At 48.0% G+C, this 16,636-nt stretch overlaps 1 protein-coding gene across 3 annotated transcripts in view; it reads left to right on the forward strand.

Annotated features, from left to right (window-relative positions):
* The window catches only part of SEPHS1 (selenophosphate synthetase 1), a 308,347-nt gene extending 302,430 nt beyond the window's left edge, over positions 1–5,917 (forward strand). For 2 of the 3 annotated variants that reach the window (XM_078674220.1, XM_078674218.1), the window contains exon 9: positions 4,574–5,917. In XM_078674220.1, the coding sequence (XP_078530346.1) occupies positions 4,574–4,788 (215 nt within the window). In that variant the 3' untranslated portion in view covers positions 4,789–5,917. The remainder of the gene's footprint in view (positions 1–4,573) is intronic. The other variant, XM_078674219.1, reaches the window with a different exon arrangement.
* The last annotated feature ends 10,719 nt before the right edge of the window (positions 5,918–16,636 follow it).

The raw sequence follows: 16,636 nt of genomic DNA on the forward strand, positions 1-16,636 counted from the left end.
TTTCAGTTTATCGTACTCCCCTTTGGCCTTACCTTGGGTGTTCACGAAAATGATGGCGGTGGTCGCTACTCATCTGCGCAGATCAGCGGTTCCAGTCTTCCCCGATCTAGACAACTGGTTGTTGAAGGCGGGCTAGCCCCAGGCAGTAGTCTCCCATCTCCAGTTTACGACCGACCTTCTGCATTTGCTGGGGTTCTCCATTAACGTGCCAAAGTCGTATTTGATTCCCTCTCAGAAGCTCCTATTCATCGGAGCAGTTCTGGACACAACGCAGTTTTGAGTTTAACCCCCCGAACTGCAAGTCAGAGATATTCGAGCTATGATTCCGATTTTCAGCCTCTATCCCGGGTTTCGGTCAGGATGACTTTGAGGCTGCTGGGCCTCATGCCCTCCTGCATCCTGCTAGTCGATTATGCCAGGTGGCATATGCGGGCTCTGCAGTGGGACCTGAAGTTCCAATGGGCGCAGCATATGGGGAATCTGTCCCATTGCATCTAGATCTCAGAGGGCACTGCACGACAATTGCAGTGGTGGCTCACAAACCAGGATTGGGTCAATGGCAGATCCCTCTCCCTTCCCCAACCAGATCACACAGTGGTGACAAATGCATCCCTTCTGGGTTGGGGCAGCCACATGGGAGAAGTGGAGATCAGAGGTCTTTGGTCTCCGGCGAAGTCAGAGCTCCACATCAACCTTCTGGGGCTTCGGCCGCTAAGGGCATTCCTTCGCTCTGTCCGGGGAAGAGTAGTGCAGGTGTTCAAGGACAACTCCACCGCCATGTGGTACTGCAACAAACAGGGCGGGGTGGGGTTGTGGACCCTACGTCAGGAGGGTTCAACACCTGGCAGGTTCTCTGATTAGTAAAATCAAAAATTCCCTTGGCAAGATACAACGAAATAGAGCCCAAATGTTACTATTGGACACTACTATTGTACAATTATGACAAAACATATGTGTATATAAAAATTATACCAAATTTATTTGTATATTAAAAACATAAACAATGCACAGTAAAAACAAATTAACATTCCATTGGCGCCAACAAATTGCACAATCGAGTAATCAAGCTCATCCTGTGTATTGCAAGAATTAAGTGTGTCCAGAATTGAGCTTTTGAATTTTGACACTTGATGTGCAAATCTTGATGACAATCATACTGTCTTCTGTTCGTCTCCCCCCCCCTTTTGTGTTTTTATAATTGCCAATTTGTATAGTACTGTTTTTATTTAGGCCGATATTTTTTGTTCACACTAATATGTGAAATGTGAGAATTTGTGCAGTATATAACATTTTTAGATGAATTATGATAGTGACAATTTTTAGCATAATATGCCAATGGAATGTTAATTTGTTTTTGCTGTGCATTGTTTGTTTTTAATATACAAATTAATTTGGTATAATTTTTATATACACATATATGTTTTGTCATAATTGTACAATAGTAGTGTCCAATACTAACATTTGGGCTCTATTTCGTAGTATCTTGCCAAGGGAATTTTTGATTTTACTGTTGAAAAGTACCCTATTCACCTGGTGCAGGGGGTCTCTCTCTATTATATTTTACAGGTTCTCTGAATGCCAGGGCGGACGAACTCAGCCGCAGGTGCATGATTGATCACAAATGGAGTCTTCACTTGGAGGTGGTGCAAGGTCTCTTTCAGCAGTGGGGAGAGCCTTGGTTAGATCTATTCGCCACCGAAGAGAACGCGCAATGTCAGCAATTCTGCACGTTGGAATTTCCAAGGCGGCACTTGTGTGGCGACGCTTTTTGTCGCGAGTGGAGTTGCAGTCTTCTATATGCCTTTCTGCCTATACCACTTCTGCCCAGAGTGCTGAAGAAGATCAGTCGCGACCGGGCCCAAGTCATTCTTGTCGCTCCGGACTGGGCACCAAGAGTCTGGTATCCTGACCTGCTCAACATGGCCATCGATCTTCCGACCAGACTACCTCTTTGGGTGGATCTTCTGTCGCAGCAGCAGGGGACGGTCCTCCACCCGAACCTGTCCAGCCTCCACCTCCTGCGTGGAGATTGAGCGGCAGAAGTTGACGTCATTTGACTTGCCTCCCGAAGTCTGTGATGTAATCTTGGCAGCGTGGCCTCCCTCCTAAGGCGGTATACGCCTGCCGATGGAATAAATTTGTGGCATGGTGCGCAGGAAAGGCTGTGGATCCCCTTTCTGCCCCTCTTTCTGAGGTTCTCTTGTTTTTCCTGTCTTTGGCTCAGCAGGGCTCTGCTTTGGGCACTATCAAGCGCTATCTTTCGGCCATTTCTGTCTTTCTAAGGCTTCCTGATCAGCCTTCTCTCTTCAAGTCCCCGGTTGTAAATAGTTTCTTTAAAGGCATCACTCATATCTTTCCTCCTATTTCCTTCATGATGCCTCAGTGGGACTTAAATTTGGTCTTGACCTATTTGATGTGCGCTCCCTTTGAGCTGCTTCACAACTGTCTTCTACGACTTTTAACTCTTAAGACTGCATTCCTGGTAGCCATTGCATCTGCCAGAAGGGTGAGTGAGCTCCAGGCTCTTTCAACCAAGCCTCCTTTTCTGGCTGTACATCCGGACAATGTTGTCCTAAGAACTAGTCCATCCTTTCTTCCCAAAGTGGTCACCTCCTTTCACATCGGGCAAACCATCACTTTGCCCACCTTCTTTCCGCCTCCTTCTAAAGAGGAAGAGCGACTCCACTGACTGGACCAAAAATATGTGCTTTCCTTCTATCTGAATCGCACCAAACAGTCCCGGGTAAATGACCAGCTCTTTGTTGGCTACGTTGGCGCCAAGAAAGTTCGGGCCGTACACAAGTGGACCATCTCTAAATAGGTCGTTTTGCGTATTAAAGCCTTTTTTTTTTTTGAGCTAAAAAGGAGCCTCAAGTGGGGCCATTCCACCAGGGTGACGGCAGCCACGACTGCTTTGGGACGAGGGGTCCCTCTAAATGACATCTGTCAGGCAGCTATGTGGACATCGCTGCAGACATTTACAAAACACTACTGCCTGGACAGTCAATTCCGGAGAGACAGATTCTTTGGCCGTTCTGTTCTCCAGGACTTTCTGGTGTGATCTTGGTTTGCAGACCCACCTCCGAGGTTGGTATTGCTGGGGTATCTATTCTAAGGTTCCTTACCGCCCCACCCATCCTCCCCGTTCTGCTAACTGATTTCTAGGGTTAAGGACATTCTTTCAGGGCACCAGTGGTCAGTGTCTTGCATGGCTCTGCGTTTCTGGCGCAGAAAGTCGTGTACAGAACTGACGTCAGTGCACGAGGGCGGCATCTAAGTAGCTACCGCAACGTCATCCCGGCGTCCACAATGCCAACGACGGACGCGGAACCAACCGACGCCACCTTCCGACACGTAGAGGTACTGCTGACGAAAAACTTTATGGATCCAGTCTGACACCTGGGGTTAATTATAAGGTAAGGAATCTATAACTAACCTATGTTTCTTACAGATATATCATTACCGAAGGTAAGTAACTTGTTTGTTTGATTCAGTGAAAGTACTGAAATACATGAGACACTGAAGAACACACATTTCCGGAGGAGGAAATAAAAAAGTAGTCCCAAAAGGAATTTATTAACAATTGCAGCGTAAAGATACTGTCTTTGGCCGGTGCTCCCTCGCGAAACACGGAAGTGATGTATCGGGAGCACCAACCACTGAGGAGCCTGCAAAGAAGACTGACACAGGAGTCAGCCTATTGTAAGCAGCAGTAGGTTTTATGCCTGGTATATTGACTACAAAAGGTATTGCAGACAGTGCATGTGCGCTGATGCTCGACCTAAAAACGATATGACGTGGCCAGAGCTGGCTGTTCTTGTGCAGTGCACCTACATTTTAATCCACTAAGGAAGGCTGCAGGTCTCTACCAAACAAGAAGTGTTCATATCCCATGCAAGGCTCCTTTTGAAAATGATCTATGTTTCGTATACGATTTCCTTTTACATTCTTTCAGTTAACATCCATTCGATCAGAGGCTGTCGAAAACAAGGAAAATCTGCATTTGTAGGCTTTGTCACCCTGTGTGATGTGCCTTACTTTTTCACCTTTGGTAGACGGTAACAACTTTTCACTCATCCTAAGTGCAAGTAATTCTCCATGGTTTGAAGAGAACCTTAAGAATTAATAACAGTATATTCTGAGACGCTACGTAGGCCCTTGCAATGCAGCTACACCCGCCCCACCCTCTAGGGGTCCTATGGACATCAGTGTATCCTTGGATTCTCATTGGCTCCTGGCACTGTCTGCAGGGGTTAAGGATCTCTGATTTTGTGACACGCTGCTGGCAACTTGACTTGGTCCTTGGCGAGTTACATATGCAATTACAAAATGCGTTAATTGAAATAAAACTTTATAATTTTGAATGATTATGTAAATTGGTGAGAAGCAAACTATAAGCACGTTTTATGAGAAATTAAACGTTTTTTTTGTGGGAGAAAGATCACTATTGACCAGGACCGAAATAAAGACTGAAAGGTCTATAGCGTGTGAAAAAAAATGTAGACTTTGAAATATGTTATAAAAGTAACATATTGCTTTTTTTCCCTTTGTTTTTTTTTAAACTTGTATGTAGGTGGACTACTGATATGTTTACCACGTGAACAGGCGGCACGTTTCTGCGCTGAAATTAAGTCTCCAAAATACGGGGAAGGCCATCAAGCATGGATAATTGGAATTGTAGAAAAAGGCAACCGTACCGCCAGAATTATAGACAAACCTCGAATTATTGAAGTTGCACCACAAGTGGCTACACAGAATGTGAACCCAACGCCTGGAGCCACTTCGTAACCTAGAAACGAGTAACATTTTGTTTTTGTTTTTAAATAGATCTATTCCTTAGAACAGTACAATGAAATAATTGTAAAATATATAAATATATATATATATCTAGTTGTCTACCCACTCAGTGGCCTTAGGTCATTTTACGAGCCGGTATGATTAATACAATTGAATAAGATTCATTGCCTTTTTTCCTGTTACATTAATTGAAGGTGCACCTAATTTTGAGGCAGCTTCTAAGTTGAAGAAATAGATTGTTATCAAATACTGATGATTCATTTTGAATCTTTAGACACTTTTCTTGCTGCAGTGGCTCTTAAGGGTTGTCTCTCTTTCACACACATCACTATAGTGTCAACGAGCAGTGAGTGTCCTTTTGCTACTGGCCCAATTCTTTTGGGGCTGTAAAAAGCACACTAGACGTATACTTTCCACTTGATCAACAGTGGGGTATGTTCATACTTTGCGGTTATAGTTGTGTACACCCTCTAGCATTTACGCAGAATACATTTGCTTGGAAATATTAGTATGAAGCTAAATTGTTGATGCCTGTGTAGCTATTGTAGAAAGTTAGTTACATTAGTATTTCCTGTAGTAAAAGACTGCACAATAAATGTCAGTCTATCTCAGAAGTATATCTTTTATTCGTAATATTGCTACGAGGGTGCCTTCTGTTAAAAAAGAAAGCACTGATTTTGCATGAGAAGTGCTTTAGTTTTAAGAAACTCTTTTATACATTACTCTTACCGTACTATTAATGTTTTCATTATCAGTAGCAAAATTGTAAACCATAAAATACCTGCTTGCTTGTAATGTGCGCAAAAGTGCAAAAAGATCTTGACGACCAAATGATGGAGAGAGTTCCTGTGCATTTAACATTCAGTATGTGAATAGTAACATCTTTTTAAAATATGATCTATAACAAACATTCGGGTCCGTGATTGAAAGTGTTTAACATTTTATATTTTGTATAGTGATAGCATGAGTTTATTTTTGTTTCTTTAACACATGCAGCTGTTTCTAATGCTCAGATTCATTCTGTGCACGCTTTTGTGATCAGTTCAAAACATAATTCTACATTGCCAACATTACAGTTCGAACTTGAACTCAGTTATTCAAATAAATATTTAATTTTTTATTTGTCTTGTACAAGCGAGTGCCATTTATTTTCTTGTTTGTGCTATACTGTGATTAAAAGAACAGATGGGAGAAACGTACACATTTTTAGGTTTGGCTTTTTGCAGCTGTCTCGAGACCTTGTGTGATCAACCAAAAAAAGAGCCTATGGGGTTCTAAAGAGAGGTGCTTTGGGTTTGCCCACATGTTGGTGGACAGGAGTACAGGATTTAATTGAGAATAATTAGTGCCAAAAATGAGTACTTGCTGCACTGACAGTTTCCCCACACTTTTTACACTGCTTAAAAACTTAATAACGCAGCAGCATGCAAGATAAATCCTTCATCAATTTGCAGTGCTATTGGCCAAGAGGGTTTTCCCTAATGTAATTAAATCACACTGATACACTTGAGCATTAGAGCATTATCGTCACCTCAATAAAACCTAGTCTGTACAGAATTCCACAATGCTCATTGGTATGGCATTTACACGTGTCTGCAGCCTGTTAAGATTGTCAGAGCCATCCTAGGTCAGTTGTTAGACTCTGCGTTGTGCTAATTGTGTTGGGCTTTGCTGCAGAGTTCCAGAAGGGAATTAGTCAGGAACCAGGTGGTGATACAGCTCTGTCGCAAAAAGTGCGGCAGCACGTGCAGGCCTGTTATGTTGTCCTCCAGCCCCTTCCTTCCCTTGCCAGGCTGCTCTGCTCGGGGTGGGCCCAGAAGCTCTGGTTATGCTGCTCCTCCTCCCATTGCAGGTTTCACGATCAGCCCTCTCTTCCGCCTCCACCTGAACTTCCCCCATCTCCCACCTCTCACCTGTTCCCTCCCTTATAGGTCCCACAATGCTGCCCTCCCATCTCTTTATGTATTCTTCGCCAGGCCACACTGCTCTGAGGACGTGGCACGTCCTGTAATGCTGCCTCCCCGCCAGCCCCCTACTCTGCCTCTCCAGCTTGCGTCACACTGAGAGGGTGATCACTGTGAGTGTAGGCAAATACGGTGCCTTTGTAAGTGTCCAGTGCTTGCCGTGCCTGGCAGTGTCGTGAGCGCTGTCTTTGTTTGAGTGAAGGGTGAGCACTATGCTTGTGTGATTATAGGGTGCACGCTCTAAGTGAGTGCAGCGTGAGTGATCTCTGGGTGTAGTGTGAGCGCTGCGTGTGAGTGAAGACGGAGCAGTCTGCATTTTGAGGACAAGGTAAGTGATGAGACTGGCTTTTATGCGCTTAACACATGAAACACAAGTATGCAACAAGGCTGCCATGTGCATGTATTTATTTGCATGTGTTGGCACATTAAAGACAGACCTGTTGTCATTGTCAGTGCAACTTACTCCGTTTGTTCCTATTGAAACATTTTGTTCGAGGCATGTGGGCTGCTGAATTCATATCTGTGCATAGATCGCCGCCTAGTGTTGGGTCCGGATGATTGCACTTTGTTGTCCTGGAAGAGTCTTCGAAGTATCACGAGGTAGGTGACTCCTCCCTTGGACTACAGTGCGCATGAGCATCCTTTCCATGCTCAGATTGTTTTTTTCCGCCATTGGGTTCGGATGCAAACTCCTATACTCCAACTCGGAATCAAAACAAAACTTTTCTAAAGGCCAAAAGGCCTTCGACTTCGTCGGTATTGTTCCGTTCGGTACCTCTCTACTCGATACAACTTTCCATCTCGATCCGGTCGTCGACGTCGTCGATGGAAAGAAGCCCTTTCAAAAGGTGCCCCCAATGCAATTCAAAGTTCCCCCATACTGATAGACACTCAGTATGCAACAAGTGCCTTTCCCCAGACCATAGGGAAGAAACCTGCCCGGCCTGCGCCCAGTTCCGATCGAAAAAGACTATACGGATCCGAAGGGCCGCCAGGCAAGAAATGCAGCGACGGGCACCGGAACCGGACAACATCTTCGATGATGACCAAGAGCTGGCCCACGCTCAAGACTCGGACCTAGAGATCGTCACAGTCGAGGGCTACTCAGACTCCGACGACGAACTACCGTCGGGCCAAATCGTGAGTACTCTGCCCCCGACACCTATTGACCCGTCTCCAAAGGCTCCGGTCGAGGCATCGCCAACAGGCCTTAGCCAAGATCAAAAAAGACTTTCGACAGCCCCGCCTCCCGGCCCGGCTCCGAAACCGAAACCTTCAGAAATCCCAGGGCCCAGTGCCATCGCCCCAAAGAAGGTTCCAGAGCCAAAGAAGGTTACCGACCCTAAGATCGTCGATCCGAAGGGCGTCGATCCAAAGAAGGCCACACAGCCAAGGACTGTCGAGCCAAAGAAGACTGTCAACCCCGCAAAGGCCGATCAGCCAAAATCCGTCGACCCCAGAAAATCGGTCGACCCGAAGAAGGGCACGCAACCGAAGGGCGTCGAGCCGAAGAAGGTCGCCGACCCGAATAAGCCTCCGGTTCCAAAAAACGTCGACCCGGCATCCGGTGCCGTACCGAAGCCATCAAAGCCGGACAAACCTGTTGACCCAAAACCAACAGCTCCAAAGACACCGGTCGATCCGAAAAAGACTGTCGACCCGGGAAAAGGCTCGCACCCAAAAAAGCCTACGGAGCACAAACAATGTGTCGACCCGAAAGTTCCCGTCATCCGAAACAACACGTCGAGCCTAAATCTGGGCCCGAACCCAAGAAATCAAGCAAAACACCAAAGGACGTCGACAAACCTGCCTCTGTCGACCCTAAACGGTCCAAGCCTCAACCCAGGACTGTAGAGGAAGAACTATTCCACCCAGATCCATCCCAGGACCAGGCAAAGATTTACATTAACCCAGATACTGGGAAAGTCACTATCCTGCATAGGAAAAAGAGACCTTTGGACTTCGCTCCTGATTCACCTATACCACTCAAGAAAAAGGACTTTGGCACTTCTCCCACTAGGCCCTCACTCCCTTTTCAACCTACCATGCCCTCCACACCACCTGCACCTACCTCACCTTCTAACCACGATGACGATGAGGGGGACACAGGGTATGAACCACAGCCCCTATATGACTTTCCTCAGGATCCTGATCCAGAGGAACCCTGGGAGGAGCGAACAGACCCCTATGATACCCATCCTATACCAGATGTGCCCAATTACCCTACTAAACCATCACCCACTGACGACACAGTAGTCTTTTACCAACTCCTGGACAGGGCAGCACAGTTCCACAACGTGGGCATGCACAGTGACCCTGTAGAAGAGGACTTCCTCTTTGACACTTTCACAACTGCAGAAAAGAGTGGCAAAACACTTCCAATGCTAAAGGGCGTCCTCAAACATGCACCTGACATCTTCAAGGACACGGCCAGGGCACGGGTAATCAATCCCAGAATAGAAAAATAGTATAGACCGGCTCCTACTGACCCCACCTATATCAAAGGTCAACTACCTCTAGACTCCCTAGTGGTTGCTAACGCATGAAAAAGGGCCAACCCCAAACTACGGGGGAAGCACCTCCCCCCCGATAAGGAGTCCAAAATCCTAGAGGCTTCCGGCAAGAGAGTAGCTGCACAAGCTTCCAACTCTTGGAGAATAGCTAACACACAGGCACTACTGGCTCGTTACGATAGAGCACATTAGGATCAGCTAGAAACCCTTATGCAACATTTGCCAGAACCATTTAAAGCACAAGCCAATGATCTTATCCAGGAGGGGAAGTTTATCTCCAACACCTCCATCAAATGTGCACTAGATGCTGCAGACACTGCAGCTCGAGCCATCAATACTAGTGTCCTTCTTCGCAGACATGCATGGCTAAGGGTCTCCGACTTTAAGAATGAGGTCCAGTCCACCATTCTAAACCAACCAGTTAACCCCGACTTTTTATTTGGTCCCGCGGTGGACACCATCTTGGACAAAATGAAAAAGGACACAGAAACAGCTAAGTCCATGGGTGCACTGCAATTTCAGCAACATAGGGGCTCCTTTCGTCGCTCCTCATATAGAGCGAACACGCGAGGAAATGCTTCACAAACCTCTACCTCCTACAAAGGTAACACACAAGGTTCCTTCACAAAGAACACAAACAGAGGTGGTTACAGAGGTAACAATTCTAAGGGAAGGAGTTGTGGAGGCAATAACACCAGAGCCTCCGCCTCCTCTAAACAGTGACTCTCTTCCGCTGCCTCCGGAACACTTAACACCAGTCGGAGGCAGGCTTCAACAGTTCCTACCTGTCTGGCACACTATCACCACAGACAGGTGGGTAAGAGAAATTATCCAGTCTGGTTATTGCCTAGAACTCACTTCTACGCCACCAAACATACCACCCAGACATCGTCCTATGTCCATAGAACACATCACCCTACTTCAACAATAGGTGAAAAGCATGCTGGAAAAGGGGGCCATAGAGCCAGTCCCTTTCCATCAGCAGGGATTAGAAGTATACTCCCTATACTTACTTATTCCCAAAAAGGACGGTTCCCTCAGGCCCATACTGGACCTCAGGCCCCTAAATCAATACATACTGTCGGAGCACTTCCACATGATCACTCTACAACAAGTGCTCCCGTTGCTACAACAGGGAGACTTCCTAGCAACACTAGACCTCAAGGATGCGTACTTCCACATACCCATCCATCCAGCCCACAGAAAATACCTCAGATTTACAATACAGGGGCAACACTACCAATTCAAGGTTTTGCCCTTCGGGGTTACCACGGCTCCAAGAGTGTTTACAAAATGCTTAGCGACAGTGGCTGCACATCTAAGGAGGCAACACGTCCATATGTACCCTTACCTGGATGATTGGCTAATGCAAGCAAAATCTTACCAGGAGTGTGCAGCATACACATCACAAAAAAATCCAGTTGCTGCACAGCCTCGGCTTTTCAGTCAACTACGCAAAATCGCATCTGCAACCTTCCCATATACAACAATACCTGGGAGCCACTATAGATACCTCAGTGGCAAAGGCGTATCCAAACACAGCAAGGATAGCCAGCATGCAGACACTCATTCGCAAATTCCAGCCACAACACTCCCTGACAGCTCAAGTCTTCATGCAGCTCATAGGCATGATGGCCTCCTGCATATTCATTGTCCCCTATGCCAGACTTCAGTTGCGTCCATTACAGGAATGCCTTGCACTGCAATGGAACCAGGCTCGTGGACAACTAAAAGACCTAGTGTTGGTGGACAGTCGCTCTCACAACTCTGCATTGGTGGAACCCACAAAACCTTTCCAAGGGGCGACTGTTCCAAGAGCCAGTTCCACAAGCGGACGCATCACTAACAGGCTGGGGAGCCCATCTCCTCCAATACACAGTACAAGGGCTCTGGACCAACAAACAGAAAAAATGGCATATCAACCGATTAGAGTTGCTAGCAATCTTCCTAGCCCTAAAAGCCTTTCAAAAGTACGTGTACAACAAGACGGTGTTGATCCGGACGGACAACATGACCGCAATGTACTATATACAAAAACAGGGGGGGACGCACTCTCCACAGCTGTCCCATCTGGCGCAGAGCATCTGGAGGTGGGCGATCCCAAAAAACATCTTTCTACTCGCAGAACACCTTCCAGGGAATGACAATCAGATTGCTGACCTGCTCAGCAGGCACAGCCAGCAAATACACAAATGGGAGATTCACCCCCAAGTTCTCCAACCATTCTTCGAGGAATGGGGTCACCCAGACGTAGACCTGTTTGCCACAGAAGAAAACTCCAAATGCCAGTACTTTGCCGCCAGGTTCCCACATCCGCAGTCACTGGGCAATGCGATATGGATGAACTGGTCAGGCAGATTTGCGTACGCTTTTCCCCCAGCACCGCTAATCCCGCTGGTGGCACGTAAACTGCGGCAACACTCGCTCACCCTGATCCTAGTTGCCCCCACATGGGCGAGACAACCATGGTACACAACGTCCCTAGAACTTTCAGTGGTTCCTCATCAAAGACTGTGCCTAGCACCCCATCTTCTCACTCAGAACCGTGGAGAAATAAGACACCCAGATCCCAATCAGATGCCCCTAGCGATCTGGCTCCTGAGGTCCTAGAGTTTGGATATCTCGACTTGCCCCCAGACTGCATGAACATCATTCGAGAGGCAAGGAAACCCACCACGCGCGCGTGCTATGCCGCTAAATGGAAAAGATTTGTTATTTACTGCAACAATAACCAAATCAACCCATTAGACGCTTCCATACAAAACATTATATGCTACCTCTTGCATTTTTGCATTTACAAAGATGTAACTTAGAATACTCTTCCATACGACTACACCTCGCTGCTATAGCAGCATACCTTCAGAACAGGCAACACCTTTCCCTCTTCAGGATACCAGCTATTAAAGCATATATGGATGGCTTGAAAAGAGTGATCCCTCCAAGACACCCTCCTTCCCCAGTCTGGAATCTAAACATAGTGCTTACCAGACTCATGGGACCTCCTTTCGAACCTCTACACTCATGCGAATTGCAATTCCTAACGTGGAAAGTCGCATTCTTAGTTGCCATTACCTCACTCAGAAGAGTGAGCGAATTGCAAGCACTGACAATTCAAGAGCCATTCATGCAGGTACATGCTAATAGGGTAGTACTTCGAACTAACCCTAAATTCATGCCTAAAGTCGTATCCAACTTCCATATTAATCAAGCAATTGAACTGCCGGTATTCTTTCAGAATCCACAATCAGTAGCTGAAAGAGCCCTGCACACGCTAGACGTCAGAAGAGCTCTACTATACTATGTGGACAGGACAAAGTCATTCAGAAAAACAAAACAACTGTTTGTTGCCTTGCACCACAACACAAAGGATATCCTATTTCAAAGTCAGGAATAGCCAGGTGGATAGTTAAGTGCATTCAAATATGTTATCTAAAAGCTAAACGCACTCTCACAGTTCCACCTAGAGCACACACTGTACGGAAAATGGGGGCATCCATGGCTTTCCTAGGAAATATTCCACTAGAAGACATCTGTAAGGCAGCCACATGGTCCACCATACACACCTTCACTAAACACTAATGTGTAGACGTGCAAGCAAAACAGCAAGCTGCTGTAGGCTAGGCTGTCCTTAAAACTCTTTTCCAAACTGCTGCAGCTGGCACAGGTGGCCACCGCTAGAGGAGATACTACTATTCAGTCTATGCACAGATATGAATTCAGCAGCCCACATGCCTCGAACGGAATATGCTACTTACCAGTATGCATCTGTTCTTGGCATGTAGGGCTGCTGACATTCATATCGCCCGCCGTCCTCCCCGGCGCCTGTCGCAGCTGCAGCATTATCTTTAGCATGGACATCTCTTACTTTCCTATCTCTACCTCTGCTACAATGGCGAAAAACAATCTGAGCATGGAAAGGATGCCCATGCGCACTGTAGTCCAAGGGAGGAGTCACCTACCTCGTGATACTTCGAAGACTCTTCCAGGACAACAAAGTGCAATCATCCGGACCCAACACTAGGCGGCGATCTATGCACAGATATGAATGTCAGCAGCCCTACATGCCAAGAACAGATGCATACTGGTAAGTAGCATATTCCATGTAAAACTTGTAACATTTAGTTGAGACCCAAGAACTTGGATTCTCTTTTGTGAAGGTCTGCTGTTCATGGTAAGGAAAAGGCCAGCAAGGACATCACAACAACCAAACGTTGGCCTGTTCAGTTTCCCGTCACTTGTGCACCACACCCTAAATTTCAGTCTACACCGAACCAGTGAAAAATACAATATGCTATTGAATTTCTAATTGTTCACGTCTCCAAATATTTGTTCCCTTTATTTTTGTTATATACAGAGAAAGAAGATCCATTTTTAAGGGCCTTGCTTACTTTTTTTCCTCCAAATTTGCAGTTTGTCTGTTTAAAGCAGTACTTTGAGGTCTTTGTGGTCCTCATTGCTTTTGTCTTGCCACACTTTTTGGCCAACCATTGCATGGCTTTCTTAGTTTGTCTGGGCAGTCTGCACCTGCTTAGCTTAAGCCCATGCTGTATGGGCATTGTTATGTATTCCATTTTCAGCATAAGCTAGGTTTTGTGCAACATAGTCAAACCTTTGATAAAGAACACACTGTATATCAAGTGCAGTACCGGTAGAGGTAAATGCTACTGGGTCTTTTGAGAAGTTTTCTCTCTAAATTCCATGCTGTACTCTATGCCTTCATAGGAGGCAACAGAAACCTGCTCTTTTGAGACTGCCTGCCAGGGGTCAAGATCATAGTAATGAAAAAACATTATTTTGGTACCAGATGAGTGATTATGCATACACTCTGGCATTGTGTTAGATCTGTAGCTCTTTGAAAGTACTTAGTTTCAGGGTTGCTTATTTGTAAAAACAATTCTGTAACCTGACACACGTTAACCTAGGGGTCGATGGTTTTCTAACTCAATAAATTCTTACGGTTCACAGTGTCACCATTTTTCAAGTTTAAATAATCCATAGATAATTTGCCCCCTAACTATTCTCTAATGTGATAGACTTCTAGCCGCAGATTCCTTACCTTAGAATATTCCCCAGATGTTAGTTTGGATGTGGAAAATCTTGAGCAGTACCTCTGAGTGCAGATAGGTGGCATCAATCTAGTCGGTGGGGTATGCACTGGATGTGAAGTGCGTGGTGCCTAGGTAGGTTCAGCCCCAGCATGCTGATGTCAATTCTTTACTTTCCGTGCCATCAGCGCAGGTCCGGAGAGCGCTTCTTCAGACAATTTTTTGGGACTATTTTGTAAGGGTTTTGATGAATCCTTTTGAGCTTTTACTCCCAGTGTGCAAATAGGGATGTACCCTGTGGGGTTTAAACCCTGTGATCTGAAAGAAACAGGTTAGTATTAGATTCCTTACCTTAGAATATCCCCAGGCGTCAGACTGGATCCGGAAACTTTTGCGTAGCAGTACCCTTGCGCATCGGTAGGCGTCGTCTGTGGCTCCGCGTCCATCGTCGTTGGCGCCGGGATGACGTCGCCGGAGTACTTCGACGCCGTCCTCGCGCGCTGACGTCAGTTCTTCTTTTTTCCGCACCAGCAAGCGCCGATCCGGAAAAAGTTGTACCCTAGTCAATTTTTGACTAACTTTGTCGATCCTTTTTGATCATCTTTCGAAGTATCTCGACTCCGACGGTGCCGGTAGGGATGCCCGGGTTCAAACCCTGCGTCGATTGCAGCCGACTGATGACGGTTACCGACCCCCATCGCCGGTACCTTCACTGTATGGGCCCCGACCACGACGACAAGTCCTGCTCCGACTGCCAGGCCCTGACGTCCAAAGCTAGACGGAAGCGGTCCCGCAAGCGACTCGAGCTCCGGCAGTCAGCCCCGCGCCGCTCGAGGTCCCGGTCCGGAAGGAGGTCGAGGGACCGGTCGCAGGGCCGGAGTCACCACAGTTCTGGGAGTCGTCATCAGTCTTCGCGCTCGAAGTCCTCAGGTAAGAGGCACAAGAAGTCGAAGAGGCGCCATCGCTCTTCTGACTCCCCCCGGCGCTCGCGCAACGCGGCCGGGGGTTCAGGCGACACCGCCCCTGCAGCTCCGCCGGCACTGCAGGCGTCGCGGCCTGCTCCATACCCGCTGGTCCCTGGCCAGAACTCGACGCCGGAGGAGATAGTCCTTCCTCATGGCCATGAGGTCGCTCGCTCCTCCGTCGGGTTCTGCGGCCCGACTGGGTCCCCACGCGGGCCGGGTGCTTCGGCCCCAGCGCCGTCGGGTGCTTCGGCACCGATGCCGGTGGCCACTTTGGTCCCGACGCCGCAGGGCCCCGCCGGATCCGGCTCTGGGTCGTTGCCGGTCGACCTCGCCGGCGCCGGCCCCTAGGGTGTCGCCCCCGGCGCCGTCCCAGGATGACGCCGTCCCCGGTCCTACCCTCGATTCGGGTCCGGCGTCGGAGCAGCGCCGCTCTCGACGCCGATGGGAGACTTTTACTTCTACGACCCGGCTCCATCCTTTGAACCTGAGTACCAGGTGATGGGTGACTGGGAGGATTGGAAGGGGTCCAAGGACCCTCTGGCACGTGAGTGTCAGTCTTCTCAGGACTGGACAGGTGAGCTTGGGGAGGCCAGAGGTCTGGACTCTTCGCCCGACACTGGTTTTGTCTCCCCTCCTACCGTGGCTACGGAGGAGGGGGCTGCCTATAGTGTGGTGCTGACGCGGGCTGCCAAGGCCTTGAGCCTTGAGTTCCCCGTCGCGGCCTTGAGGACTAACCTCTTCACTGAGGTCCTTAAACTGCAGGCAAGCTCGGCCGAGCCTCTGCTGCCTTTTAATGAGGCCTTGTCAGACGTTCTTCTGGGCACTTGGTCCAAGCCCGCTACAGGTCCGCCTGTAGATAGGAACGTGGCCAGGCGCCACCGCCCGGCTCCGGGTGACCCTGGCTTCCTGTCCACCCACCCCACCCCCGAGAGCCTGGTCATCCAGGCCTCTAACTCCCAGACCACATTCCCGACGGCTCCCCCCGATCGGGAATCCAAGAGGTATGAGCAATACGGGAAAAAGGTATTCTCCTCCCTGAGTTTGGGGTTGCGATCAGTCAACACTGCATGCCTCTTGGGCCGTTACACCCACTCTCTGTGGGACAAGGTAGCGGACGTGCTGCCACAATGTCCGGAGGAGGCCCAGACTAAACTCGCCCAAGACCTTGCGGAGGGTCGAGATGCGGCACGGTATTCCATCCGGTGTGGGCTGGATACCACGGACTCACTGGGCAGAGCGATGGTAACGACGGTGGCGATTCATCGCCACGCCTGGTTGAGGTCTGCCAACTTTTCGGTTGATGTCCAAAACACCCTTATTGACATGCCGCTTGATGGCCGTCACCTCTTTGG

Source organism: Lissotriton helveticus, chromosome 1_1, assembly GCF_964261635.1.
Source record: "Lissotriton helveticus chromosome 1_1, aLisHel1.1, whole genome shotgun sequence".
Classification (NCBI taxonomy): Eukaryota; Metazoa; Chordata; class Amphibia; order Caudata; family Salamandridae; genus Lissotriton; species Lissotriton helveticus.